The 27,251-nt window shown below is 40.8% G+C and overlaps 1 protein-coding gene across 9 annotated transcripts in view; it reads right to left on the reverse strand.

Annotated features, from left to right (window-relative positions):
• The window catches only part of SPATS2L (spermatogenesis associated serine rich 2 like), a 157,173-nt gene that overhangs the window by 88,362 nt on the left and 41,560 nt on the right, over window positions 1-27,251 (reverse strand). The window contains exon 1 of one of the 9 annotated variants that reach the window (XM_032480097.1): window positions 4,410-4,594. The exons of 5 other annotated variants lie outside the window; for them this stretch is intronic. In XM_032480097.1, the coding sequence (XP_032335988.1) occupies window positions 4,410-4,522 (113 nt within the window). In that variant the 5' untranslated portion in view covers window positions 4,523-4,594. Of the gene's footprint in view, window positions 1-393; window positions 413-4,149; window positions 4,272-4,409; window positions 4,595-27,251 lie in introns of those variants that run through there. 3 more of the 9 variants (XM_032480102.1, XM_032480101.1, XM_032480100.1) reach the window with 3 other exon arrangements.

Here is a 27,251-nt window from a genome sequence, read left to right on the forward strand (position 1 = left end):
CTTGGATGACAGTGTTAAAAGCTGCAGTTAGTGGGCCTTCGGCCAACAAACTGCTTCGTTGGTTCTACGACGCTGCCCGGGCACTCCAGGATCTAATGTTTAACTGCTCCCCCTTTCTAAATGAAAGTAATTGAAGTGTCCCTGGATCTGATTTTGGTGCAGCCCAGACAGTGTTATGATCACACACATCCTGAGACATTTTCTCATGGCAGCCTCAGAGAGGAAGGATCAAGCACTGATCTCGTGGGTAGGAAATGCATCATGATTGGAGAAGCAAAAAGCCTCTCAGTCAAAACACAGCATCTTACAGTCTCCCAGAGTGCAAACTCGCAACTTGTGTAAACTTCTTAAGAGATGCTTGCATTTTTACTCAGCTAGTGGTATGCTATTTACCTCTGGAAGAAGGTGCAATTTCACACATTAATTGATTTCATTCTCTGCTGCCATCAGTTTGCCCTTAGCAGAGAACAGTGTTCTGAAAGAATGGGAAACAGGGCAGGTAAGCTTTGATAGAGCATGCAGGAAAGGCGTCGGTGTGGCCACCAATAATCCTGAGTACAGGTTCTAGATTGTCAGAGCAGAGCATTAGGCCTTCAGGTCTCCAGCTGCAGAAAAAGAGGTTGGAGTTGTAGGGGAGGGAAAAATAATTTTCCCTCTGCCCTTCTGAGTTCTTAGCTGGAACCCCTGTAAATAAAAGAAGGATCAGTAAGAGAAAAACAGACGTTTATTAACATGTATACCTCACGTACATAAGGGAGATGCCCAGGAAAAAATGAAGAACTCCCCGAGGTGGCCTAGAATTCAGGATTAAATACCATGTTAACAGGGATGGGGGAAAGGATATGTTTCAGTGGTAGGGCGCATGCCTAGCATACATGAGGTCCTGGGTTCAATCCCCAGTATCCCCATTAAAAACATAAATAAATAAACCTAGCTCCCCCTTAAAAATTTTTTTAAACAAACAAAGAAAATTAAAAAAAAAAAAACAAAACAGGGAAAGCAGAGGGGATGTAGGCCTCTTAGGGGAGAGTAAATGACTTTTAGGAAAGATGAATGGGTCCTTAGAAGAAAAGGTGGGAGGTATAATAGTTTGTGACAAAGTCTGTCTGAGTGTGGTGTCAACTTCTAGTGTCCCTCCTTGAAATATGCTCTCAGAGCATGGGACTTCTGTGGTCCTTTTCAGCTGTCAGGTGTTCAAGTCTGTAAGGGCCCTGGGGGTGATGGGAACACCTAGTAAATAGGGTAGCTGAAAGCTGAACATTCAGCTTAAAAAAAAAAAAAAAGACATTGGTGCTGTCTCCCACAACCTAGGCTATTTCTCTGTAAAGATCACCTTTAAACTGGTCAAGGACTAACTGTCCAGCCCCCTAAGCAGTCAGGGGCATTTGCATGTCAGCTGGAGTGGGAAACAGTGTTCCCTCCATAAAACTGGGACTTTGTCTAAATGTAACATCCTATAGGTTTTCTGTTGCTTAATTTTTCATTGACTATTCTCTCTCTCCCGTTTTGTGCCCTCTTCCCTTTCACTCCTGCCTTTGCCGTTCCTTATCTGGTCTTGTAATTACTGAGGTCTCTCATTTTCCAAGTGCTTTCGCTCTTTCTTCTGTGATTTAATTCCCACAGTTTAATAACGGTTCTTGTGCAGGGCCTTGCTCCTTAGAGGAAAGTTGCTTTAATTATTAGGAATGAGGACACATAAACAATGAAACAGAGAATGGTGACTGAAATACAAATTTCATATGAAGACTTGTACCTAGAATTTTCTGTTTAATTTGAAGGGGAGGAAAAAGATCTCAAGGTTGCATTTTGATTCAAAGACACTTCAACGTACCAAATCCACTGTTATAACAACTTCACTGAAAAGCATTTAAGGGCAAATGTCAGGAAAAAAAAATTCCACATTTAAAAGCCCTGTCTCTGCCTCTTTTGAAAAGCAGGGTTAGCCTTTGGTTTAGAAATGTCACTGCCTACTAAGTTCTTTGGGGGGTGCGATGGAGAAAGAAAATTGAATGTTTTCTTTAAACAGGTCATTAACAGTCAATACTTATTTGAAAAAACCTGCTTCCAGGGGCAGATAAAAGCTTCCAATCACTTAGGCTATCACTTGAGCACATCTAGGGCAAGATGTGCTGATGCAAGTTTCAGACCTTTATGAGAGAACGTCTTCTAGTCAACAGCCTCGAGTGCTTGTGTAGGAGGCGGTCATCCGGATTGGACGCCCGTGTACACGCTGCACATACAGAGCTGGCAAAGAGCACAAAGCACACTTTATGGCCGGCCCGGTTTTGCATTTTCCATTTTAGTACCGGCAAGTGCGTATGAATGAAGATTAACCATTTTTGCATAAAGTGTCGAACCACCTCCCCACTGCAGCAGAATGCAAATGGGAGCAAAAGAGCAAAGGACAGCAAAAATAAACGCGGCAGATCTCGGGCCACACCAGCACAGGGGGAGGGCGCCCGGCAGCCTTTATTAGCATTCATCTGCGGTCTGATTTTTTCTATTTAATTTGAAATTATTTCATTTCATAGGTCTCTGACGGCTCGAGAATATAAATAGATGCCTTTTTCTAAAAGTGACCCGATGCTGGCTCCTGGAAGGCTCTGCTTCTGATTACTGGGCTTTCAAGCAAACATGTGTTTCCATAGAGATGTGGGTGACCTGGGCCTGGTGCAAGTACCCACTTGTATCAGCAATTCAATTATGCTCAGTTCTTTTAAGATGCGATGATGTCAGCTCCAGTCTTTAAAACAGGCCCATCCTCAGAGATGCCTCGGGAAAGGTGAAGTGGCTGGCGGCGGGTGAGGCTGAGAAGAATACATTCCACTTTCTCCAAGCACAATAGGCACTCTCCCTGCACATCACACTGGCTTGCCCGCCATCCCCGACTGCCTGCTGAGCAAATCCCAAACCCCAGAGCAGTTTAGACAAAAGGCCGAGCACCGCTCTCCTTCACACCGCTGAGCATCAAAGGACCTCACACAAAGTCCTCGAATGCTGAAAAGGAAATAACACGCCTTCCCTTTCTTTCTTTCCTTTTCCTCAGCTCTTCAATCAGCAAAGGCAATTCCTATACAAAAGGCAACATTTCTTCTCAGGATTGACAAAGGTTTGCTGAACATCTACAATGTGCCAGGCGCTACGGGGAATGCTGACAATGGTGACAAAATAACACTTATTGAGCTCTAACTGTATACCCAGCACTTCCCATGTATGAATTCATTTTAATTTTCATAAAGACCCTCTGGAGTATGTTAGCCGTCATTTTATAGAAAAAGAAATGTCAACACAGAGGTGCGCCACTGACTCCAATCATATTGCTAATAAGTGCCAGAGCTGAGATCTGGACTTGGAGCTCCTGATCCCTGGGCTCCGGCCCCCGGGGGGCCTAAATCATCGGATGGAAACAGATATGTAAGCAAAAACACAGAAAGGAGGAGGTGAGGAAGAAAATCAGTGTGTGGACTCAGGAAATTAGGCGTGGACTTGACCTGGCTCAAGGCTCTGGGCAGAGCGACACCCCTCACCCCAGAGATCAGGCACAGCAGACGGTTAGAGGCAGGCTCAGAGTTAGAGGGGATGGGCTGGAAGTGGGGCTGTAGTCTTTTTTAAAGTTCTTACAGCAACTTTTAAAAGAAAACACTGATATTCATCTCCAAAGAAAACATGCATTGTGGTTCTGCACTACAGCTCTGGACTGGCAGAGAGAAATCCCAATGAAACCTGGCAAACAAAAGCTCTACGTTCGTAGCCAACTCTGGGGAATCTGGCTTATTTGTCATGGAATAAACACCTGGTAAAGGAAGCCACCATCTCTCTAGAGCATATTCTGGTCTCAAAAACCTCTGTTTCAAGAAACTCATAGTATTCCTGGTTCATTAAGTCAGAACTCTCCTAGTAAACATTTAGTGGTTTTCTCAAAGTAGCAGAGAAAGTCAGGTCCCTCCTACTTCCTTGAAACATCCGTCAGTGGCACTGGCTGTTAAAACAGTGTATGATACACTAACTTACACGCACTGGCATTTGGTGGGAAAGAAATACTAGGGAACTGAGGCAGAGCCCAGACATCCAGCAGAAGAGAACCAGCCCCTCTTGTGCCTCCTCCCCCACCCATTACTATTGTTCCCAAGCCTTGCCAACTCGACTCACTTTTTTAGGTTTCCTGGTGTTCCAAATCAGGACTTCTAGATCATGGCTTGACTGCCTTTCTCAAAAGGCACATAAGACCTGTCTCTGGCCACCCTGGCCCTGGCCGCCTTTATCAACTTGCTTTCCCTGCGTCCATTTAAATCATCTCAACAGTGACACAGGTGGAGTCAGAAACCCGGTACGTAGCAGGATCAGGGTGTGGCTGAGTAACCAGCAGCGGGCTGGTGGCCACAGCCCACCTGAGGCACCGAGGGACTCACCTTCTGAGAAACTGCTTGTTTCCTTTTTGTAAAACTGCTCTGTGCTTTTGCCTTCCGGCCCCTGGTAAGCAAATGCCCAGTTCCTCATTCTTCTTCTCGTCTTCGGAAGGCATAGCTCTAAGACCGAACTTGCCACCTTTACACAGACTGTCCCAGAGGCTAAGAGACTACAGGCTGGGACTGCAGTCATCATTCCAAAGGTCAGTTTTTGAGAATGGAAGTCAGCTAAGGGCTTCTAATCTTTCAGTGACACCAGTCCAGCAGATCAGTCAATTAGCAAACATTCCGAGCACTGCACCCTGAGGCATTCTCTCTCCCCACCCCATTCTAAAACCTGTTCCTGGCTCTAGACCTCACTGGAGGCATCTGCTGGCTAACTGTACACTAAATTAATAATGCATTACTGTTTCCAGGGGTTTACGTTTTATTAGGGGTCATGCTCTCAGCCAAAGGAATGAAGTTCTCATGGTGAATTTTACCAGTGAAAAGCTAGTGTAAGGAGCATGGGGGTGGGGAGAACTATTGCGGAGCAGGATGGAGAAGGCTTTCTGAAGCCTGTCAGGCCCGTACCACCTACAGGCAAGTTAGTCCTATTATATGTTTGTTTGCTGGTTTGATTTAGAAAAGACAGAAAGAGAGAAAGAGAAAAAAGAGAGAAAGAGAAAAAAGAGAGAAAGAAGGAAAGAGAGGAGAGAGAGAAAGAAAGAGAGAAAGAGAGAAAGAGAGAAAGAGAGAAAGAGAGAAAGAGAGAAAGAAAGAAAGAAAGAAAGAAAGAAAGAAAGAAAGAAAGAAAGAAAGAAAGAAAGACAGACTAACGCACGAATTCAACATGTTCTTAGAAAGGCACGACTTTCTCTTTCAGGTCAGGCCTCTCTTGGTCCCCACCATCAGAGCTCATCTTCCTAACCATCCACGGGCAAAGTCAGGCATGAAGCTCCTATAGCCAGCCCTGGGGCAGAGGCATCTGTGTTAATCACTGTGCCTGTCACCAACCACGTATCCTGGGCCCCTAAATGATCACCAAGAGGAAACACTGTCCATTTCCTGCTATTCAGATGCTTCCTTATCTTCTTAAGATAGAAAATAGGTAATTACAATTTACCAGGTTTGAATCTCAACTCTGCCTCTCACTGGCTTTGGGATTTGAGCAAGTTACTTGACCTCTCTATGCCTTCATTACTTCATCAGTAAACTGAGAATAATTATAGTAACTACCTCATGGGGTAGTCATGAGAATGAAATGTGTTCATATTTGTAAAGTGATTAAAACAGTGCTTGGCACACATTACATGTTATCAAATAAATGTAAATAGATAAATAATCTCATTGGATTCCTCCATAGCCCATGTGGTCGCTTCCCCCCGACCCTCACCCCCTACCCAACCCATCCTCATTTTGCAGGTGAGAAACTAAACCTTAAGAGGTTACAGTCATGCATCTAGCCAGCGAAACACAAATTTCGGACCACAAACTGCCCTCATTGGGATACACCCATCCCTCATCATGGACAGTGCCACCTGATGGGAGGCCTAGGCCACTTCCAGGCCTGGGTGGGTGGCAGCCCATTGCTAAGGCCTGCCTGCAGCATTGCTGAGAGACGTAGACTCCCAGGGCTCTGTGTCCACTGGGTCATTTATTTATCATGCTCTTAAAATTTCAGCACAAGCAGAAGTAAATCCAAGACGGTAGTATCTCTTCCTTGTAGAACGGTTCAGAAACCCACGCCAGGTCATAGTTTCCTGCCTTGGGCTATCAGATATGGCCAGTGTGCTACAGACCGAATTCATACCTAAAGTACTTGTCTTTAGAAGACAAGAAGCAGTTACAACACGGAAGAGCAAAGTTCAAATAAAGTCTTAGAGCTAATAACAGAACAGCCTAAAAATGACTAAATCTCCTTTCATACATGCTGATTTCAGGTAACTGTATCAAGATAGATAAAAGAGAGAATTAATATGATTATAATGCCCTTGGATTTATTCTAATGCAATCACAAATAGTAAAACTCATTTTGACCATTTTATGATATGCTCAAAACTCTAGAGGTCATATTCACTGTCTTAGCGAATTTTATTTCAATGTCTAACTATAACAAAAATAGAAATTTGTCACCTGAAATATATGCTGTTTTGGGAAAACTGACAAATACTTTAAAAGTGCTTCAAATATATATGAGATATTCCTTCCTTTTACAAAGCTTGTCCCTGATAAATTCCACTTCACCTTTCTCTTTTCCAAAGTACCTAGCAGAGTACCTCTGACAATTTAAATGTTCAATAAAGACTTGTGGAAAAAGAGGAATAAATGTCCTCTCATTTTATTTTTCCTTTCTTGGTTGCAACAAGTCTTTAATAATTTATTCCCCAGTTTTTACAGTCTAGTACTGGGTTATCACTTTATTTTTTTAATGATAAAAATAGCTACTGTATATATTTTTTCCATTCTTTTTAAAGATTTTTTTAATTGAAGTAGAGTCAGTTTACAATGTTGTGAGGGTTATGACTTTAAATGCCACCGTTAAAACCAGCATTGTCAAATGCTGTTCTAGCCACATCACTTTACACACCTTCCAATCCACTCTCTCTCCTCCTCCCCCCATGTCTCCAACCCAGCAGTGTTTTAGTCATTCTCAGTCCAGGTCTAATCCTGAGCACGGAAGCCCTCCACATCTTCCCATATTGAACCCCATGGATCTCATCTCCTTAACCAAGTAACTCCCCCAACATCTCCTACTTATTTTATTTCTTAACTCAGAGCCTTGTATTCGGGATAACCAGGTCACTAGACTAGCTCCCTGGTTCCCTTCCATCAAAGCCTATACTCTGTCCAAAAGAGAAAGACTGAAAATTTATCTTTTCTGTGGAATGAGAAAAAAAAAAAGTGGTTTCCAACACAATATTAAACACACTTAACCACTAACCTCACCATTACATACTCCACCTATAGATATGGATTTTTATTGTTGCTGCCACCCTTATGCACACCATGGGTTCTGTGTAAACCTTCTCATGACCTGCCTGCTTACCCCTCGAGTTCACAGCAATCAAAGGCCTGAAAGCAAACACCTTGCTCTGAGCCCCAGCCTGCCCTATGGCTCAACTCACACCGGGGGAAGTTCGGAAAGTACCCAACACTTGTATGATGGTCTGTAAGCCATCGCAATATGTAGTTTAATCTCTTCCAAATCATTTTTCTAAAGATTGAATGAATCAAAACTAGTTTTTGTACAGTAGTTCAAATATTGTACAGGCTTCTCAAATAAATATAATACCATATATTATTTCCCTTTGGAAGACTTTGTTAGTCATCCAATCTACTTTAAAGCAATTTTGAGGTGTAAATGTATTAGGTTTTGATACTTGCCTGATGAAAAAATCCCTCTCTTATAGCCTTGACTCCGTTTATACCCATTCTCGGCAGACTGATAGAGACAAGAAATGAGGGTTGTCTGGTTTTTCACTAATGCTAAAAATTTCATTATCCAGCTGCAGAACACGTCCTCTGAGTGTACTCCCCATGGGTGGACAGGGCATGTGGAGGGGCATCCACGTGTGTGTCCCTGTGAGAAATAAGACTCAATGTCTATTCTTGAGGGCTGTATATTGTGGGACATGGGGGATGTCAGAGCCAAGAGAAATAAGAATCTTAAATCATTCTGAAATGACTACAACCATGTTTATAAAAAGGGCTACTAGATGGGTGAGATGGCTTTAGTTTAGGTGGGTTTAATCACAGAGGGCTACTGAAGGGAGACACTCTCTTGCACTGCTCTGAGGCAGTACTGGCAATGAAAGGGAATGGCATTTCAGGTAAGAGAAAGAGAAAAACTGAAACCTCTCTGGTGGAAATAAGTAAGTCACATGTGAGGCCAGAAAGAAAACCCACCTGCATAGTTCGCAGAAGTCAATCAACAAATATTTGTGGAAATAGGAGTCCACTATCTGTCTTGGCTAGATACAATGTGTTTAGTTAATTGTACCACTGTGTAATTTTAAGGTTGGCTCTTGAAGCGAGATAAGAATAGCAGGCAGTAAGTAATTAGATGACATCAGAAGGCAGTATGTGAAAAGGTGTTATATGGTGTGGTTTCAGTTATACGCTTGTCCTGTTCATGATGCAGCAAAGAGATAATATCCTTGTTTCACTTTCCTTTCAGCAAATGGGAGAATTCCTTCTCAACCCTACCCCATCCCAATTCCCCATTGCCCCCACTGTCAGTTTTGGTTACAAGGTTCTGAAACCAGACCCTATTTTCTCTGTTATTCTTGAAATACTGAATCAAAAACTGGATCTTTTTTTTTTTTAAAAAATCCTTTCAACTTGATTCTTTGTCCTTATAGTTTTGCAAAAACATAAGCTCTAATCTGACTAATGTTAAAGGCCCTCAAACAAATAAAAGCTATGAAGCTGAGTTTCACTTACCTCTAGGAAAGAAACTCATAAATTACACTGAAGATTTCATTAGGCTTTGGTTTTTATCTGGGAGATGACCAACAGCTAATATTATGTAATTTACCGAACTCAGTCTTGAAAAAGAGATAACCAGACACTAAAAAGACATTCTTGTTGTTTTACTAAATGCTTCTTTTAAAAATGAGGAAGTCTTACAGAGGAAAAATGTCTTTGAAAATTACTCTACTTAAAAAAAAATCTATTTCTCAATGGGCTACCAGCCAGACTTAACTTGGTTTCATTTTTCATTTCAAGCTTTCAAACAATATCTGACTAGGCAGAATGAGACCACTCTAGACACCTCATGGAAACATGGGGTAAGGACTGAGGAAACACCACAAAGACAACCTAATGGTCACAGTTTTAGTTTAGTTTTTAAAAAATCCTGAAGCTACTCTGCATGATGGGAAAAAATACATTTAGCTATGACAAAGCCTTCCCCTTCTTTAAACCTCTGAATAATCAGTCTGTTGCTTTACAAACACTTCTCATATCTGATAACACTGCCATGCCTTTAGCAAGAACTATCCTTTACTGAGCACATTCTCTCATTCAGTCATTCACTCATTCATTCAGTATTCATTTAACGCACACTTCTGAGTAATTCCTCTGTGCCAGGCACTGGCCTACGTGCTGGGGGTAAAACAGTGAACAAAACAAACCCCCCTCAGGCACCACACTGGATGATTTCATCTCTTTACGTCTATTTCACTCACAATGCTCTTGCAAGGTAGGTATTATTATTGCCATTTTCTAGATGAGGAAACTAGGCATGCAGATGCTAAGGCCAAGGTCCCAGAGCCAGTCAACAGCCAGGCGGGGACTCATCCTCTGGGACTGACTCCCAAGCTTGTGCTTATTCCACTAGTCTGCTGCCATTGTTTTGGTTCAATGCAAATAAATGGAATTGTTTAAAAATTGTTTAGTGGATTCATTCCAATTGAGAAACCTTCGTATTCCCAAGAATTAGAATCAAAATGTAAAGCTGGCTTGGTTAAAAAAAAATAGTCAAAATGAGGTAGAAAATGATCAATGGGAAGAAGAAAAATGTTTTAAAATTTTGCTCTAAGATTGTGTTCTGTTGACAATCACACTATACACTGGTCATAATGAGACTATATATTAAATGAAACTCTCACGACTTCCTCATTTGATCTACTAGTAAGTCCCATCTTCCCAATCTTTATTTTTGCAGTTGAGTTTTTTGGAACTTAAGTGTATAAGCTTACAGTTGGCTCAAATTAATGTTGTCTTTATTCATTTGGCCAATTTTTCCAGTCTGTCAGAGTTTTGTTTTGTTTTTGTTTTTGGATACCAAATCTACCACTCTACACTTTAGCTGTACTTTAGTCATTCATTTAGCTCACTTTGTCATTCACAAATTGATGGATATCATTTGTGTAACTTCAGCCATTAAGTAAACAATCTGGGCTTGAATCTCAGCTCTGCTACCTAAGAATTGTGTGATCTTGAGGAAGTTACTTCAGTCCTCTGTGCTGCACTTTACTCATCTGTAAAGTGGAGATAAAAATATCAACTGCATAGGGCTGTTGGAAGGATTAAATAAAGAACACGTAAGAGTAATAGAACAGTGTTTGACATCTAAGAGTTCAATAGGTGCCTCTTTATTTTTATTATTTTCATCAGATTAATCATCATTCAAATCACTGATAGAGATCTAGAGAAAAACACAAGCAGGTGTCTACAGATCACCCTCTGCGATCAAAGGGACCCATTCTTTAGCACTCTCTGGGTTTGGTTATGCAAACGTAGTTGTGAATCCACTTGACTATTCTGTTATTCAGTTCATGTTTCTCCACTAAATCCGTAATAGGATCTTGAGATATTGTGAAAACTGCCTTGATGAAATCCACATACACCACAACTTGTCTTCATCTTGCATTCTAGATACTCTACAGAACAGGAAAATCATTTAGTCCTGCTTGACTTCTTATTGGCGCCTAATGACTATCTCTTTCTTTTCTGAGCGTGCTCAAAAACTTCGGAATATATTTTAGAATTTTGCTGGGACTTTATGTTTTCTCTTTTTGTTACTCTCTAGGCTTTTGGGGATTTCTCCATTCGCTGAAATGCCTCCAAGATGGCTGGCTGGAGTAGGACACTCAGAGCATGAGGGTTCTCAGGCCTGTGGATACAATCTGAGCCAGGAGACCCCCATCCACGCCAAACAGCTAAGGAGCTAATATTGTGCCGCTGTGGGCCTCAATTCCCTCTAATTTGCATTTTGTTCCTCTCTACCAGATGGGAAATCATGATCCTTGATTAAAAGGCAAAATTAAGAAGAGATAAATAAATAGTTCTTTGTTTTTCTTATTAGAGGTCCTACTCTTTCTTGTTCTTTTTTCTACAGAAATAAAATTCTACAATAAAAAATACAATAGAAATAGTATTCCAGTCTTGACAGAAATTATGACTATGTGCTTAGCAAAAATGGGCACAATACTGGACATTACACACATTCCAGTTTTCTCTGTCTGGCTTATTCTGTCACCTTCATTTTCTGTAGAATTGTTCCTTGCCAGCTTTTTATGTCTCTTTTGTTGTTTTTAGAATTTTTTACATACTTCAGCTCACTCTGGACTCTAGGCTTCCTGACACTATTCTAATGGGATTATCTTTCTCTTTGGTATTTGTTCTTCGTTATTTGCCTCTCCTTGCATTCTTCTTTAAATTTTTTTTATATTTTGAGTTACTTTGCACATGCCCTTGGCAGCCACAGCCATTTCTTTTCCTCATTTTTTAGAACTCTCAAAACTCTAATTCTAATCGTTCAAAAAATTATGGACTTGGGATGTATCTGAGGGTGTGTACCTTATCTTTGATAATTTAGAAAAATATTCATAATTATGCATCAGAATTTTGTCATTGTTTATTGCTTAATTCATTATACATATATAGTGAATTGTGGGCATGTGTGTATATATAATTTATTAGACATGAGCTATGTGCCAGGGACCGTCCTATTTGCCAGGTTACAATGATAAATATGATAAATGCTGCTTTGCTGTCTTGAAAGTTAAAGCTTCAGTAATAGTAAGAGTAAGTAGAGATGAGTGCTAGGGAATTATGATCCAACCTGATACTGGATTTGAGAAGGGAGTTTTGAGGAGCTTTTGGAAGCACACAGAAAGGGCCCTAATCTGAATTTAAGTGTTGGGTATCTCATTTCTTTAGTCATCTTTTTTAGAGTCTCAGGCCATGGAATCACATCTACTTCTCTATTTGAAATTTCTCTCCTAAAATCTGCAGTATGTAATCATCTGCTCCTTAGTTATCACAAAAGCTAAGATAACATCACGGCCACAATCTTCAGAGTGCACATGGCAGACACCCAGTAAATACTTGCTGAATAAATAGATACACCTCCCTTCCACTTCTGTTTCACCAACCAATCCCTTCTTGGTGAAAATTTGATCCAAAAATAGACGTTTCTTTCATTTCCTTTACCTTCCTAGAGATGAAAATGTCAGTTAGGTATACTGGTATCTGAGAAGTGTTTTCATTTAAACACGAAGACTTCTAGCAAGTGCCAGAATAGCTTAAGGCCCTCCTCACTCCTGCTAAACACCTTTGTGTCACTTCTGTATGCTAGGTCAGAAGTAAATTAGACCGATGCTTCATATAGTTGGGTGGTCTAAGTTCATGTATTCACTCAAAACTATTTACTGAGGGCCTAGTATGTGCAAAGAACTGTTCTGGGCGTTGTATTTTTTTCTTCCACCTTTTAACTTTGCCAAGTGTGTGTCCTCTCTTAGGTCTTTGGATACTTCACACCTCTGCCTCCCCTAGAACGTCTGGATTCCTGCTCCATGGGAACAACTCATTTTCCTTCTGTTTCTTCTCTGTCAAAAATTCTGCCATTGACCAGACTTTTCTTAACTGCAGATTAGATCAAGAGTCTCTCAATCTTCTAATAATGAAAACCTTTCTTATTTTCCTATAGTGCTATTTGAAATATCAAATTAAGTATGGTAATTTAGAAAATCAGAGCTATGAGACAAAGTACTTCGTTGTTTAGAAACTACATCCCTTACCATCCATCATTAAGAATCATTGACCTTAATGATGGAAATAATTCACATTTTAAAATAATACAGCCAAATTTATAATCAGGTGATCACCAACTTGATGAGTAACTTTCATGATTTGAACTTTAATTTACTTATCTATATACCCCATATTTAGCTTAAGAATTAGGAATTCACTATCAACACTAGGACATGTAAAAATGAGCATTACTTTCTTAATGTCTTTAATCTACTTTTGGCAAAGCAGTTTAAGTAATCTATGATCAAATGCAAAAGCTGTCCTCAAAATAAACCTCTACAATTTATTTTCCAAATGAAATAAAGATATACACTTATTTTCTTGAAAAGTATAGATTTTCATCAGGGTTTCTGTACCAAGTATTTGAGTCATTAAGTCATTTTCATTGGTTGTGATTTGAGCTCAGAGTAACTTGTCAGTAGAGAAACAACAAATCCATTTGTCTCTGGTGTTTTCCTGATGTGCTGCTAACAGACCGTGCTCTGTCCACACAAGGTCATGGCCACCTGACCTGCAAGTGGGCTTTGCTGAGTCAGGAGGTCAGAGATCATCATGGATTGCCAAATAAGCTACAATACATAAAAGTAATGGAGAGAGAGGGGAAAAAACCCTAATGATAATTAGCCTATAAGCTAAGCCAAAAACAGTTTTGTCCAAAGATGAAAGAAATACTACAACAGGCAAGAAAACTTTCAGTTAAGAACAGAGAATACAATTCATTTGTAATGAGTTTACTTAGAATACTGATGATACTGCTGTTTTAACCCATCAGGAATATCATTTCAATAATATTGAGCAAGGCTTTGTAATAAGGTTAGGAAGTAATTTTCGAAAAAAATTTCAGTCTATTTTCAAGTCTTGAGTTAGTTACAATTACCATGAAACACAGAGCAAATTTTAGGAAAAATTAATTGCACCAATAGAAACTCTTAGTAAACTATTACTTCAGATTATTACAAATAATATATTACTGAAATATCTAAACATATTTAATTTAGTAGCAAGAAGTACTTGAGACATGGAAAGATTCTGATTCCTATGATAATAAGCATTAGGAATGTAGAAGGAAGCAACTTTCAAAATGTATAAACTCAGATTCAGTCTTGCAGTTTGACACAGAGTCCCTCATCAGGGATAACCTAGTGGACAGCATGTGTGAGCTGCTGTAATGGTTTACATTTGACCTTCATACTCTTGCTGCTGGCATGTTAGTAGCTCTCTTTTTCCCTTTTATTTTTGTACCAAATATTCCACATTGCTAATATATGGTATTACCTCCTTTACCAAATCAAGTCCATGAATAATCACCAAAATTTGCAGATTTTTTTCTTATTTGATACTGCTGTTTTCATATAATGGTTTATTAGCTTCACTTGAAATTCTTATTCCAGCAGAAGATTTCATTAAGTCCCTTGAGGTAAAAAAAAGATGGACATAAGAACAAAAATGTGAACATAAACAGAATTTATCATTTTCTCAGGATTGAAAGGCTCTTTTTGGATGTGCCTATCAGTATAATTGAAGAGAGTATCTTGCAGAAAATAAACCCTTAAGGACAGAAATATTAGCACAAGAACAGGTATGAATCTACTGACCTCTAATGTATATAAGTGGATGAAGTGAAACAATTAATCTCTGTTTAAGAAATGAATTCCATGGCAATGCTCCCAACTCATCATTTGTAAGATACAACTGTTGATTTACGGTTTCTGGATGGCTAATGAATTGCAGTAGAATCCCAGTATGTTCATGTTTGGAAAGAATTTCATATCATCTCAATGAAATTTCTCTTTTCTTAAATGAGGAAGTGGAGGCCCTAAGCATTTAAGGAACTTGTCAAGAGGCACACACTGGAAAATGGCAAGGCCAAGATTTCAACATAGGTCTTCTATTCTCTATCCATTCAAGAAAATTCTATTGAGCACTTCCTGTAAATTTAGGCTTGTGCCAAGTACTAGCTGGAAGAGTAACAGTGAATGAAATATGGACCCTGGCCTCAGAGAACTTTGACTCTGGTGAGGGTTACCAGACAAGTAAACAGGAGACAAGTCAACACCAGTTGTCACAGAGGAAGTACAAGGTTTTATTAGAGCACTTTGACTTGGGTATGGGGGGTGGGGGCAAACAACTGAGATAAAGAGGATCAAGGGAAGCTTCAAGATGGATGTTAGATCTAAGCTGGGCCCTGAATTAACCAGATGAACGGGGTCCTGTGAAGGGGAAAGAAAGGGGAAGAATATGATCTTAGCAGAGGGACCAGAGCACAACAGAGCCCAGATGCAAAAGAGATTCAGGGCTGACCGGGGTGTTCAGTACCCCTAGAACTGAATAAAGAGAGGAGAGAGATGACTTTAAAGAGAGAAAGGCCTGTAACTTAAGTAATGGAGGCTCAGCTTTATCCCGAGGGGAGCAAGGAGTCCCTGAAAGGTCACAAGCAAGGGAGGAAATGGCCGGATGACTATTTCAGGAAGAACTCAGGGGCAGTGGGGGGATTGGACTGGCGTGAAAGGCAAGAGAAATATGTGAGCCCTTAATTTTGGAAAGGGGATGTCCTAGTCCTTAGAAAGAAAGAAATGCCCTAATTATAAAGACATAGCTTTCTGGTTGATCCACAATCCACAGAAAAACTGTGTTAGCCTGAGCACATCACTGTAGAGTCTGAGCATCTCTGAGCTCACAGTAAAAGTCCAACACATGGGCCTTGAGACTGAAAACTAGGCTTTGAAACATGGCCTCAATGGAAAGGTCCAGTCTAGGCAACCAGCAGGCAGCAGCGCCCCCCGCCCTCCAGTCATATTGCTGTCCCAGCCAAACCAGCTGCCACCCTCCTTGAGCCCCCAGGTCCTTAGCCAGAAATGCGGTCATGATATTGATTTATCTGCTTCATAGTGATATTGTGAGGATACTCCCCCTTCCTCAGCAGGAAGTGAAAGTAATAATATCTATTTTACAGTGATGCTGTGAGGATTGGATAACATATATAAACACACGTAGTTTTAGCACTGAGGTAGTAGGAACACAATTCTGTTGGTTTCTTTTCCTGTGATAATGCAAAAGCTGTTCTCGGAACTGACTCAACAAAGAGGGAGACAAACAAACGTGTGGCCTTCACTTCATTCACACCAGGCTCAACCCAACCGACTTAATGAAGCAAGTCAGTGAATGTTACATTGTGAAAATCCCTATTTCCAGTGGGATTTTCTTGGTTACTAAAAAAACAAACAAACGAACAAACAAAAACCCCCCCCAAAAAACATGAAAACACACACACACACACACACACACTTTCCTTTAGTTAAAAAAAGAAACAATGCATCCAAATTCATGTTTCGCGGCCTGTCAGGCTCTAACTTGGAGCGCCTCCCCGGAACGGCAGCCCACTTGGGGCTCCCTGTCCCTCACCCCTTCTCCCCTCCCTGCTCCCGCTGAGCATTTCCCTCCCCGACCTCTCACGGACCCCAGCAAGGCTTCAGACATTTCTTCAGACAGGGCAGAAGAGGGGAAGAGAATAGGGAGGAGGGGAGAATTGCTTTGAGGGAAGACCTAAGAGTTGGGGACACCTGGAAGGTACTGAAAGGAGCATCCTGCAACTGAAATACAAAATCAATACATGATGAATCTGAGGAGAAACCCACAAAGTCCCCTTAAAGTGACAGGACCAGTTTAAGGCCTGTTGTCACCGGTATAATCAGAGAAAGAGTCTATCAGCAACCAAACATGGGACAGTACACTCAGGACGCAAGCCTTGCCCACCAGAGCACCGGCAAGGCCAGGGTGTGTCAGTGTTCCCTATGCCAAGAACTGCTCACAGGTTATTTTATTAACTGCTTACAACTAACCTGTGACATAGATCATTCTGTTCTATTCTCATTGAACAGAAGGGGAAACCAAGTGTATTCATTTTCTATGGCAGCTGGAACAGATCAGCACCAACTCAGTGGCTTCACACAACACGCATTTATGACCTTACAGCTCTGCAGCTCCAGAGGAAGATCTGTTTCCTTGCCTTTTCCAGAATCTGGAGTCTCTCCACATTCCACAGCCCGTGTCCTCTCCCTCCATCTTCAAAGCCAGCATGGTAGCATCTCCCTGACTATTCCATCGTCACATCTCCCTCACATTCTGACTTTAGCCAGAATATCTGATTTTCTTTCATTCCCCAAGAACCAATTTTCACCCCATGAGCGAAATAGAGGCCCTGTTGAGAATGCACTACCTGTACAAACAGGAATAATAATAATAATACTGAAGTGGAACCTATTGTTTATCTTCCAGCCAAAGCCCCCCATATCCCTTCCTCTGCTGTGTAGCCACCATGCAGTTTGGGTGGGACTGAGTCAAGGCTTAAGCTTCGATCACAGAAATTGGCACAGGGAAGGTATACACTGAGCCCTCAACAAATAAGTATTTTTATTACTGTATTATTATTTCCACAATAGGCAACAGAAATGTCAGGATTTGTATAAAATAATCAAATAAATTATCAGCTGAGAAACACATTTTAAATGCAATTTTTAACATCCCCGGTACACGTAAATTAATCCAATACCTAGGTAGAGCTATATATTTATCTTTTGTTCCCGGTTAAAATAATGGATGTCCCTGATCTAATTCCATCTGGGTTTTTATTACTTTTCACAATAACAAAAGCCAGGAACAAAATCAGATTTTGCTTCTAGCAGTTTAAATAGATAAAAATCAGTGTGACTGTCAAAATCCAGGTTGGTCTTGTCAGGTTGAGACGAAAACCAGGGTTATGTCTGAAAAAGATAAATGTGGACACTAACAGGAAAAAGTGCCTGGCTAATCAAGTAAACAAATATGACATGCAAATCCCAGATGGAGCATGTACAGCACCGTAATCCGCAAAGTGTCTTCTCATTGTTTTCCTACAACATTCTTAAAGTAATGCAGATTTTACCATGGGGTGGTGGCAGTCCCACAATTTTTTAAACTTAAAATTTTCATTTACTAGCATTTTTAAAGTTTTATTTCTGTCATTACAGGACTTAAATCTATGTTACTGCCCCTTTCAGAGAAGTGTAGCAATACTTCAGACTAACAGGATGATCTGGATTAAGAGGCTCCTGCAGCCTGAAATCACAGTAATGGTGCAATGTGTGGTCTTGGTTTTATATTGAACCTATTTAGTCTGGAAACTTCACCTAGAAATCTATTTTAATTCAGTTGTACAGTAGTAAAAGGCATTTCTGGAATTAAGCTTCAATTTCTTTTCCAGGAGCAGGAGAGGTATACCTTATTTATTGAACCCCAGGCCTGGGATCCACGAGGTTGCAAAGCCAAGTTTATCCAGGAGTCTGGGCATCTACTGCAGAGCAAGGCTCTCTTCTTCTTTACATCCTTAGGTATTTTCTAAGCTTCTTACAAGTTCCCTAGCTGAAGTCACGGTCAAACATGTTTCTCCAGGCTAGTTCTATCAGGCCAGAGGCAGAGCTGGCTGCTGTCCCCCACATCCATCCTCCTCTTCCTCTCATAATAGAACTTTGAGGTCCTACTTGGGAACACGATCATCCAGTTCAAGGCCAGTTTCCAGCCTCCCCTGCAGCTCAGTGTATCCGTGCAGCTCAGTTCTAGACAATGGATGCAAATGGAAGGGACACGCACAACTTCTTGGCTGTGCTCTTAAAAAGAAGGGTTGTGCCTTCCACTTCCTCTTGTCCCCTTCTTGCTGGCTGTAGTTTACGAGATCTTGAAATGAAAGCCATAAGGAGAGGCCGGCAGTGCAGCAATATAACAACACTGGCCCCTGTCACTCTGGAGGCTTCCCATCAGTCTGTCCACTTAAGACTTTTCATAAGGGAGAAATCAACTTTTAAGTTTTTAAATCACTGTTGTTTGCCGTTTATCACAGCAGTCAGGTTGGAACCCTAACTAATATTTAATCAAAAAATTTTCTGCACTGACCTTCCTGAAATTTCCAGCATTCATATTTTTGGATTAAGAAGGCTTCTGTATCCTAAAGACATATGTGTAAATGTCCTAACACCCCAAAGAAGTCAGAATGGACAGGTAAAGAACTGGTTCTAAATTAGCGCTGTGGACTTCTTAAGTGTAGGAAGGATCAAATATTTCTTTTTATTCATTCATTTATTTTTTATTGAAGTATAGTTGATTGTTTCAGCTGTACAGCAAAGTGATTCAGTTTGTATATATATTATTCTTTTTCAGATTCTTTTCCACTATAGGTTATTTCAAGATACTGAATATAGTTCCCTGTGCTATACAGTAGGTTTTTGCTATTTATCTATTTTACATATAGTAGTGTGTATCTGTTAATCTCAACTTCCCAATTTATCCCTCTCCTTCTTTTCCCCTTTGGTGACCAGAAGTTTGTTTTCTATGTCTGTGAGTCTATTTGTTTTGTAAATAAGTTCATTTGTATCACTTTTTTAGATTCCACATACATGTGATATCATATATTTGTCTTTCTCTGTCTTACTTCGTATGATAATCTCTAGGTCCATCCATGTTGCTGCAAATGGCATTGGTTCATTCTTTTTTAAGGCTGAGTAATACTCCATTGTGTATATATACCACATCTTCCTTATCCATTCATCTGTTGATGGGTAAGTTAGCATTGTGTTTTTAAAGCTGAATACTTGAGATAAATACATGGAAGCACAAAGAAAATATCATACAATTCTCTTATTTAGTTTCCAGAACTAAAGTGGGATACAGAAAACTAGAGAGAATACAGAGATACCACAGAGACGAATCAAGGTAAACAAAAATAGACGTCTGATTGGATTGGCTTATTCAGTTGTAAATCTAGTGGTCAACTGACTATCACTGCATCAGACAAAGGATGGTGATAAATTGTTCCTTTCGCTATGGAAAGGAAACCACTTTAAACTGAAGCAAGAAAGCCATGATAGTTTCCAGAAAAGCGTTCTGTGAGCCTATGGTTAATCATTTTAGTTATTGAGGGCAGTTGTGAAATCTGTTTCTGTGTAGATATTTAAAAACTGGATGGATTTTAATCTTGCAGACTGTCAGGTTAGAGTTCTGCCCAATGAGGGCAGGCAGGAAGGAGTGAGGATGGACTAGATGACCTCAACAAGGTCCCTCAGCCAGGGACAAGGTGTGCTTCTAATGCATCGCTCTCTTTCTCTCTCCAGAATGAGACGAAATTGTTTTCTGCTTACGAGCAATGAGAAGCAATAAAGCTTTTGTTTCTCTTTGCTTTGTTTCTCATGACCACGTGCCTTGACCTATGTCTTCCCTCCCATAATGTACCAGGGACTACAAGATTTAATAGTTCCAGTTTGTGTGTGTGGCATGGGGGCCGAGGACATGTGCATGGTGGGGAATGAATGCGGGGAGCTGGGAAAGGAGCTATACAATGTATCCAGATGAGACTGACAACCACATCATCCTTTTCAAAGACACACACACACAGCTCTGTTCTACATAATGCATTCTGGGGCAGGGCTATATAACAGCAGATCTGAGACCTTCAAGTACACAATAATTTCAAACCCAGTCAACAGGTTTTATGTGTTGTGTTTGTTCTTTTGGTCAAAGAGACAAGTCCTCTTTTTTAGGAAGATACATATGAAACAACAGAAACTCTTACTTATTGGGAGGTGATAAAAGCTGAAGCAACAGTGGTGTTTTTATGAGGAGGGACCCCCACAGCTGACCTCTCTCTTCCTGCTACCTCCTTTTCATTCCCCCCTCAGAAGGAGTGGCCTATCTCACAGGCACATTTCAAAGAATAAACCAAGCACGCCCAACCTCCCCCTCCCCCTCTCCCCTCAGTTGGCATTCTCCTGCTTTCTCACCTGCTCTGGGTCACAGGAAGCTTTGGGTGCAGGCATCTGGCTAGGGGAGGAGGGAGGTAAAAAAAGGGGCTGTAATTGTCCACCCACTTTGCCAGACCCCAGGGATGAAATATTAGCAAACCATCCTGGCCCTGATCTAAAGCCACATTTTTCAGTGAGTTTTTTTTATCAGATCTGGCCTGAGTTCCCTCTCTCACACTGCCTGGCACACTGTAGGGGATGAGTAAACAATTTCTGAATGAGAGAATGAATGGAACCAGGTGGGCCAGCTCGCTGACCTCCTAAAACCCCAATGAAATTGCTCTGCATTTGACGCTTTATAAATTTTTTTGATCATTCACTCTATTAGTAAAATGGACTCCCAACATATGCATATTATTTATTTGTAAATGTTACACATGTATCTTTGTACTAAACATACTTTAAAAACTCTAAAATAGAAATTTTTAGAGATACAAAAAAATGTAAATATAAGTTCCAACAGATTCCTCCTGTACCCTGGGGTGATTTTGAGCACTCCACTCCCTCTGGTCTAGACTTTAAGTACTTAGAAGTTCAGAGGAGAAGGATGTGGAGGTCTGGAGTGGTTCAGACAGACTCAGGCAGTACAGTACAACCCTTTTCACACAGCCTTGTACTCTTCACCATGCGCTATAAGGTGACTTTCAATTTAATGGCAGGTGCTCGGTAAGTATGTGTTGAATTGAATTGGAAGGAGATGGTGAGTGAGTGTTTATTGAGCTAGGAGGAAAAAGGAAGGGGTATTCCAAACGAGATTTATCTTGGAATACCTTATTCCGAGAATGGATATCACAGAAATGGGATAGAGGCTGGCCTTCATTAGATGTTGTAGAATAGCAGGAAATAAAGTTGGTTATTGGATGAGAGAGAGAAGAGAGAAGGCAGCAGGTTTCCCTGGGCCATGAAATCTAGGCAGAGATGATCTGGATCTACTGCACTGTGGAACAAAACGGGAAAGCACTGAACAATTTTGAACATCATCAGGAAATCAATGTTTTAGGACGACTACACTGGGACTAGGATGCACACAGAATGGAATAATGTTTGGATTTGGTTAGAGCAGCTCTGAAGAGTCTAGAATGAGACCAAGAGAGTCTGACTAGAGTGATGAAGGTAATAATGGAGAAGAAAGTATGAAACAAAAAGTTAATTAGAAGGAGTATGATTCAGCCTTGGTCACCAATGAGATATGGAGGAGGAAAGAGAAGAAACCAAATAAGCCTAGAGATGATCCCACCATTTGTAAAATGAACAACCTCAATTAATTTCTTGACATTTTCCTCTGTCCTGATTTGCTACGGTAAGTATGGTGAGTTGATGTTTCTTTGCTCCTATTTAGAAGGTTGGGACTTGCCCGACAACCTCAAAGTAAAATTGTTAATCATAGAACATGAACTGAATCTTCATGAGTCCAAGGTACCAAGTTTGCTGGGAGATACAATTTAGAAATGGCGCTCTGCTTGAAAAGAAAGGAAACATCATGTTTGTGGGCATGCAGTTGACAACTGCTGGTTTTCTGCACTCAGGTGAACAAGCTAGTCAACCACAAGACTAGTAATAAGTCCATGACCTTTTCGGCTACGTTTTTAAACCCTCTATGTGAACTCCAAAGTATTGTGAACCATGGAATTTACTTCTGGGGTAATTTAGACCACTGAACAGTAAAAACACAGGGGCAAGGAGTAGGTCATAACAATGCTGGAAGAGAAAGAAATACAAGCATTTTTATCAAAAAGCTGTAATTCTGTCGACAGGTTATATGATGTGCCTATGTCTGTGCAGCACACTTTTTGAAACCTGTGTGCTATATCACTCAACGACTTATTCTGAAAACGGTCTCCTAAGATGGTAAGAAAAGACAAAAAATTACATAAAGCTCACTTTCCAAATAGAATTCTGCAGAAAATACAGCTGCCATCTGGCCTTCTGGCTAACTTCACTTCTTTCCTTTAAGGCAGATATTTTTTAATCCAGACCACACAGTTCGTCGAGTTGGTTCATGAAAATTTCAGAACGTGAATCTGTAGCAGGAATGTTTGGCAAGTGACAGGACATTAGCTGCCTGACAAGAGGGCAGTTTCCTTGTTGCAGTGGTTAAGCAAATCTCTCCTGGGCTCTGTGAGCTTGGGTGCCTTCAGCTATGAAGCCAAACCGATTATCCTTGTCATCTCTCAAAGATGATGTCTGCAATGCACTCTAAGACAGGTACTGCTCCTGTGCATATACTGATGCTCTAAAACTAACCACAAAGACTTTAAAACCCAGAGCCAGTTCACGGTTAACGTGAGGATGATCTACTCGAATGTAAATGGATCCAAACCAAGTCACTGTACTTGCCATGTCATGCGAAATAGGAATAAAGTTTCCCAATTCTCATTATATAAAATACAACCTGTGCTTCAAAATGCATCCAGGGTGTATTAAAGTATGGAAAAAGTAGTTTGGTCTGGGTTGGCTTTTGAAATCTTGTTTAAACTAAGACAAGAGGTATTTCATTTAAAAAAAATCACATCAGTTACACAGTTGTTTTTTTCCCCTTTCCAGGTTTATCAAAACGCAGAAATTGCTGGCCTCTGTAACCGCCTACCTGTCTCCAAAGAAAGTGAGAGGGTGAACCGAGTCAAAAGCCTGCAAGTTCCTGCCATGTTCAGACAGGGAGAAGTCTTTCCAACACACTCTGGGTTTGGCTTCATTTTTTAGTAGTCTCACTTAAGCAGCAACACTAAAGACGGCAGCAGAGCCCGAAACATAATCCTGTCGATACTGCCGATGAAAACGCCATCAGGAACAGTGGTGACCCATCCCAGTGAGGCAGATTAGAAGGGTCAGCGTGTGTCCAAAGCAACCTTGCTATACAATAAAGGGGGACAGAACAACTTTCAACATCTGTGAAGAACGCTGGCGGCTTATAGTTTTCAAGAAAATATTCAGGTAGAACTTTTACACAATTTTAATCATAAACAAGATTCTTGCAACTAATAATTCCATGATCCTTAAGGGTTTTTTAAAGATATTTTTACCAAGTTGTTTTCAGATTTTCCTCTTCTATTAAATCTAAGAGATAAGTTCATCATTCATTTGCATAATTCCACTTCCTTCACCATTTCGTATTCAGAGCATGACATCACGGAGTCAGAGAATGGAAACTGTTTCTATATTTTAGGAGGAAAAACAGCAATGTTTGTGATAAACCAATTTTTCCCCCTTTTTCTAAGCTAAACACTTTTAATTCTTAACACATGTTTTTTCTTGGAACCATTTTTAACTTCTGGCTTTATGTAAAATGTGAGAATTTTCTATCTCAGAAAATGGCACTAGTTCATCTCCTGTGACGTTCCCATTGTACGTTCACTGCCAGTGAGACAATCTGTCTACAGTCATCATTATTACTACTATAAATAGACCCGCATAGTGTACTTTTATGCCTGTTTATCATTTTCAGTTTCAGAATTGTGTTATTTAGGCTTTGATCAGAAAGGTTATCACATGAAAATATCTAACAAACCTGGCTTTCTGGTATGGAATTCAAATACTTTGTAGCTACAAACAATACTCATTTACTAAGAGTGGACTGACTTACTATAAGGAATTCAAAACCACAGATGTAAATATAGTATCAGTGTTGAAATTAGACCTGTAAACAGAAATATAATTCATGAATTTTATTATTCAATCAACCATTACACAGATATTTCTCAGCCAAGTTGTAAAATTCTAACACTCAGGCTTTTGGGTTTGTTTTGCAGGCATTCGCAGTACCCTCCATCTTTAAAGCTTACGGAATAAGACCTGGTCATCTAGTTTTCACCTTCCAAGTATAAGGATCTTATAAAATAGCAGAATATCGAGGTCAGAGATGGTTTGAAATTCTCTGAATTGTCTGCTAATCATCTGCAAAGGTGTCTGCTTCACTGGTTAAAAAATGCAGAGACGTGAGCATGCTTGTGTACACACAAACACTTGTATAAAAATGTTCACACACACAGTGGGATATGGAAGGCAAGGAGAACTCAACTCAGAATTTAAATCTGCAGTTTCTAGTCCTGCTCCATCATCTCAAACATTTCAAGTTCTCGGGGCCCCAGTTTCACCTATTGCAAAGCAGCTGTGAAGAACTGACGCAAATGGGAATACCTTTTGTCAACCGTGAGCTATGAAGCACAAAACATATTCGAGGGCTCGTGTGTGTGTGTGTGTGTGTGTGTGTGTGTGTGTGTGTGTGTCTGATCACTGTAGCCTAACCCAGTTCACACAAACACACAAATGAACGAAGGCTGTTTTCTTCACTTCTCTCACAGACATCAGAATCTTTTGGAAAAAAAGAGACTGTTAAGTCCAAATGACTAAAAGTAAGAGTTGAAAAGACTCCCCCTACACTAGAGAAAATATTGGGGTGCTCACTTGGTCCTGCCCCGGAGCTGTCTCTGGGTCCGAGGTCAGGCCTAACTGTCCCCACAGTGCTCAGCCACTTCTTCCACTTTAGAAACCACAGTTTTTCTGGAAGAGCCGAGTTTTTCTGTTTGCATGGCGGTGCTGAAATGGCTCTGGTATCTGGGGGGAGGATGCGGGTAGGGGACAAAGAGGAGAAATGAAAGGGATCCTGAGGAGGGCGAGGTGGCGGAGGGGCTGCCTTTCATGTCCACGGGAAACTTGTTTGTCGAGTTCTTGTGAGTCAGGGATTGTATGTATACCCAACCATACTTAACTACAGTTTTTTAAAAAGTCATTCATGGCTGACATTTCCTAAATGTCATGTTTAGCTGCGAAACACAACCCTGGCAAGACGTCAAAGGTACTGCCTTTGTTGCTAAAATCTGGTTTGTTCAGTCACAGCAAATAACTAACAAACTCATGGCTATTTTCTCTTAAATTGAAAAGCATCGTCTGGTGTATCCCAGAAAGCACTTTAAAATACATCTACACAGTTAAAAGCTATCTGTATTTCCTACAAACTAGCTGCCACACCCCCCTTCCCTAAATGGGAAGAAAGGACACTGACAAGAATCCTTGGCAGTAAGTAGGCTCCCACATGGGTGAAGACTTCAGAGGCATGGCACCGAAGCAGGTAAGCAAGACGCAGATGCTACATGTGACTCTCCTGTGGCTGGTTTAACCACACCAGCCCTGCGGCTCCATCTCCAGGGCCACGAGGCAAAGCTAAAGTCATCTCACTGCACAAAGGTGAGGAGCATCCACACCCATTTCTACTATGAACAGAGGGTCTTCACGAAAATGCACGGTCTTAGCCAAAGCATCTTTTCCTCTCTGAGATAAAGGAGAGGGTCTGAGCTAATGATTCACAGGGTTAAAATTATGGACACAGGTAAACACTTACTCATGGTTAGCTAAGCTTAGGTCTGCTCTGACATGCCTTCCTGAAGCATTTCCTGTCAAAAACAGACTCGCCTGGCCAATGTTTAACTTCATTAAGCCTGACTGAGATCAAGAGGGTACATTTCCAACAGACTCGGCCATGCAAAATGTGGATGGGCTATCTTTACCGGAGGCCCACTTTGATATTTGTGGAATGTTCTCTTCTCACGGAAGACAAGACCAGAGCTTGGCCAAGAGCATGGAAAGCTGTCATTTCCTACAATAGTGTGGCATGTTTCTGTTTTAGACTCTTAGCACAGTACTTGTAAAAGTTGCTGCTTCCGGAAGAGATAATTACGTGTTTATTTCTCAAGAACAATGTTTCTGAGTGGCAAACATCTTCAGAATTATTTTTTTAGGGCTAAGCTAAACTAAGGCAGATTTCTTTGGGAAAGAGGGGATGTGGAAAGACAAGAGGTGTTGAGATTTAAAGTCTGAAATGTGGGGGTTTGGCAGCTCTTGGGGGTGGGGGATGGAGAAGGCTTCTTGGAAGAAGGGGAGTAGATCCAGGGACCACAGCCATGTGCTCTGGTTTTCCGCTTTAGGGGCAGTTACTTCTTTTGAGAAATGAGAGGTTTATTTTCCTAACAGGCAGTGAGGAAGAGCGAGGCAGATGTGTGTGGGCTGCTTCTGGCCCTTGATTAGCAGACAGGAATGATGCTGTCTTTATGTTCGTTTCACCAAATATATCCATCCAAACACATATGAGGGACCTCCACTTGAGTTGCACAATCAAGATCCTAAATTTCAGTGCAGTTGATGGTGCTGTTTTAGGAAAGTTTACATGGGGCTACATTTCCATTTGTAGAACTGTTCTCAGATGTGGTTAGCAAATGACGTGGACTTCTTCTCCCCCACTCTTCTAGGTTGAAAAGTCTGAAATCAAGGTATTTTGAAAATGTTTTTGCGTCTTGATCAAGAAGGTAGTTGATAGGGGCCAGATGTAATTCCTACGGCAAAGCTAAGAATACGACCCAACAGTCCCCTTCCTCTGAACAAGAATGCTCCAAGCGTTTTAAAGACTGTCCCTGTCATGTATAACATGCAGATGCTCTTGTCAATGTAGCTTAGTTTTTTGACAGCTAAAATTGGAATGTGGCTTCAAGCACTCACTAAAAAGCTC

This window comes from Camelus ferus, chromosome 5, assembly GCF_009834535.1.
Source record: "Camelus ferus isolate YT-003-E chromosome 5, BCGSAC_Cfer_1.0, whole genome shotgun sequence".
NCBI lineage: Eukaryota > Metazoa > Chordata > Mammalia > Artiodactyla > Camelidae > Camelus > Camelus ferus.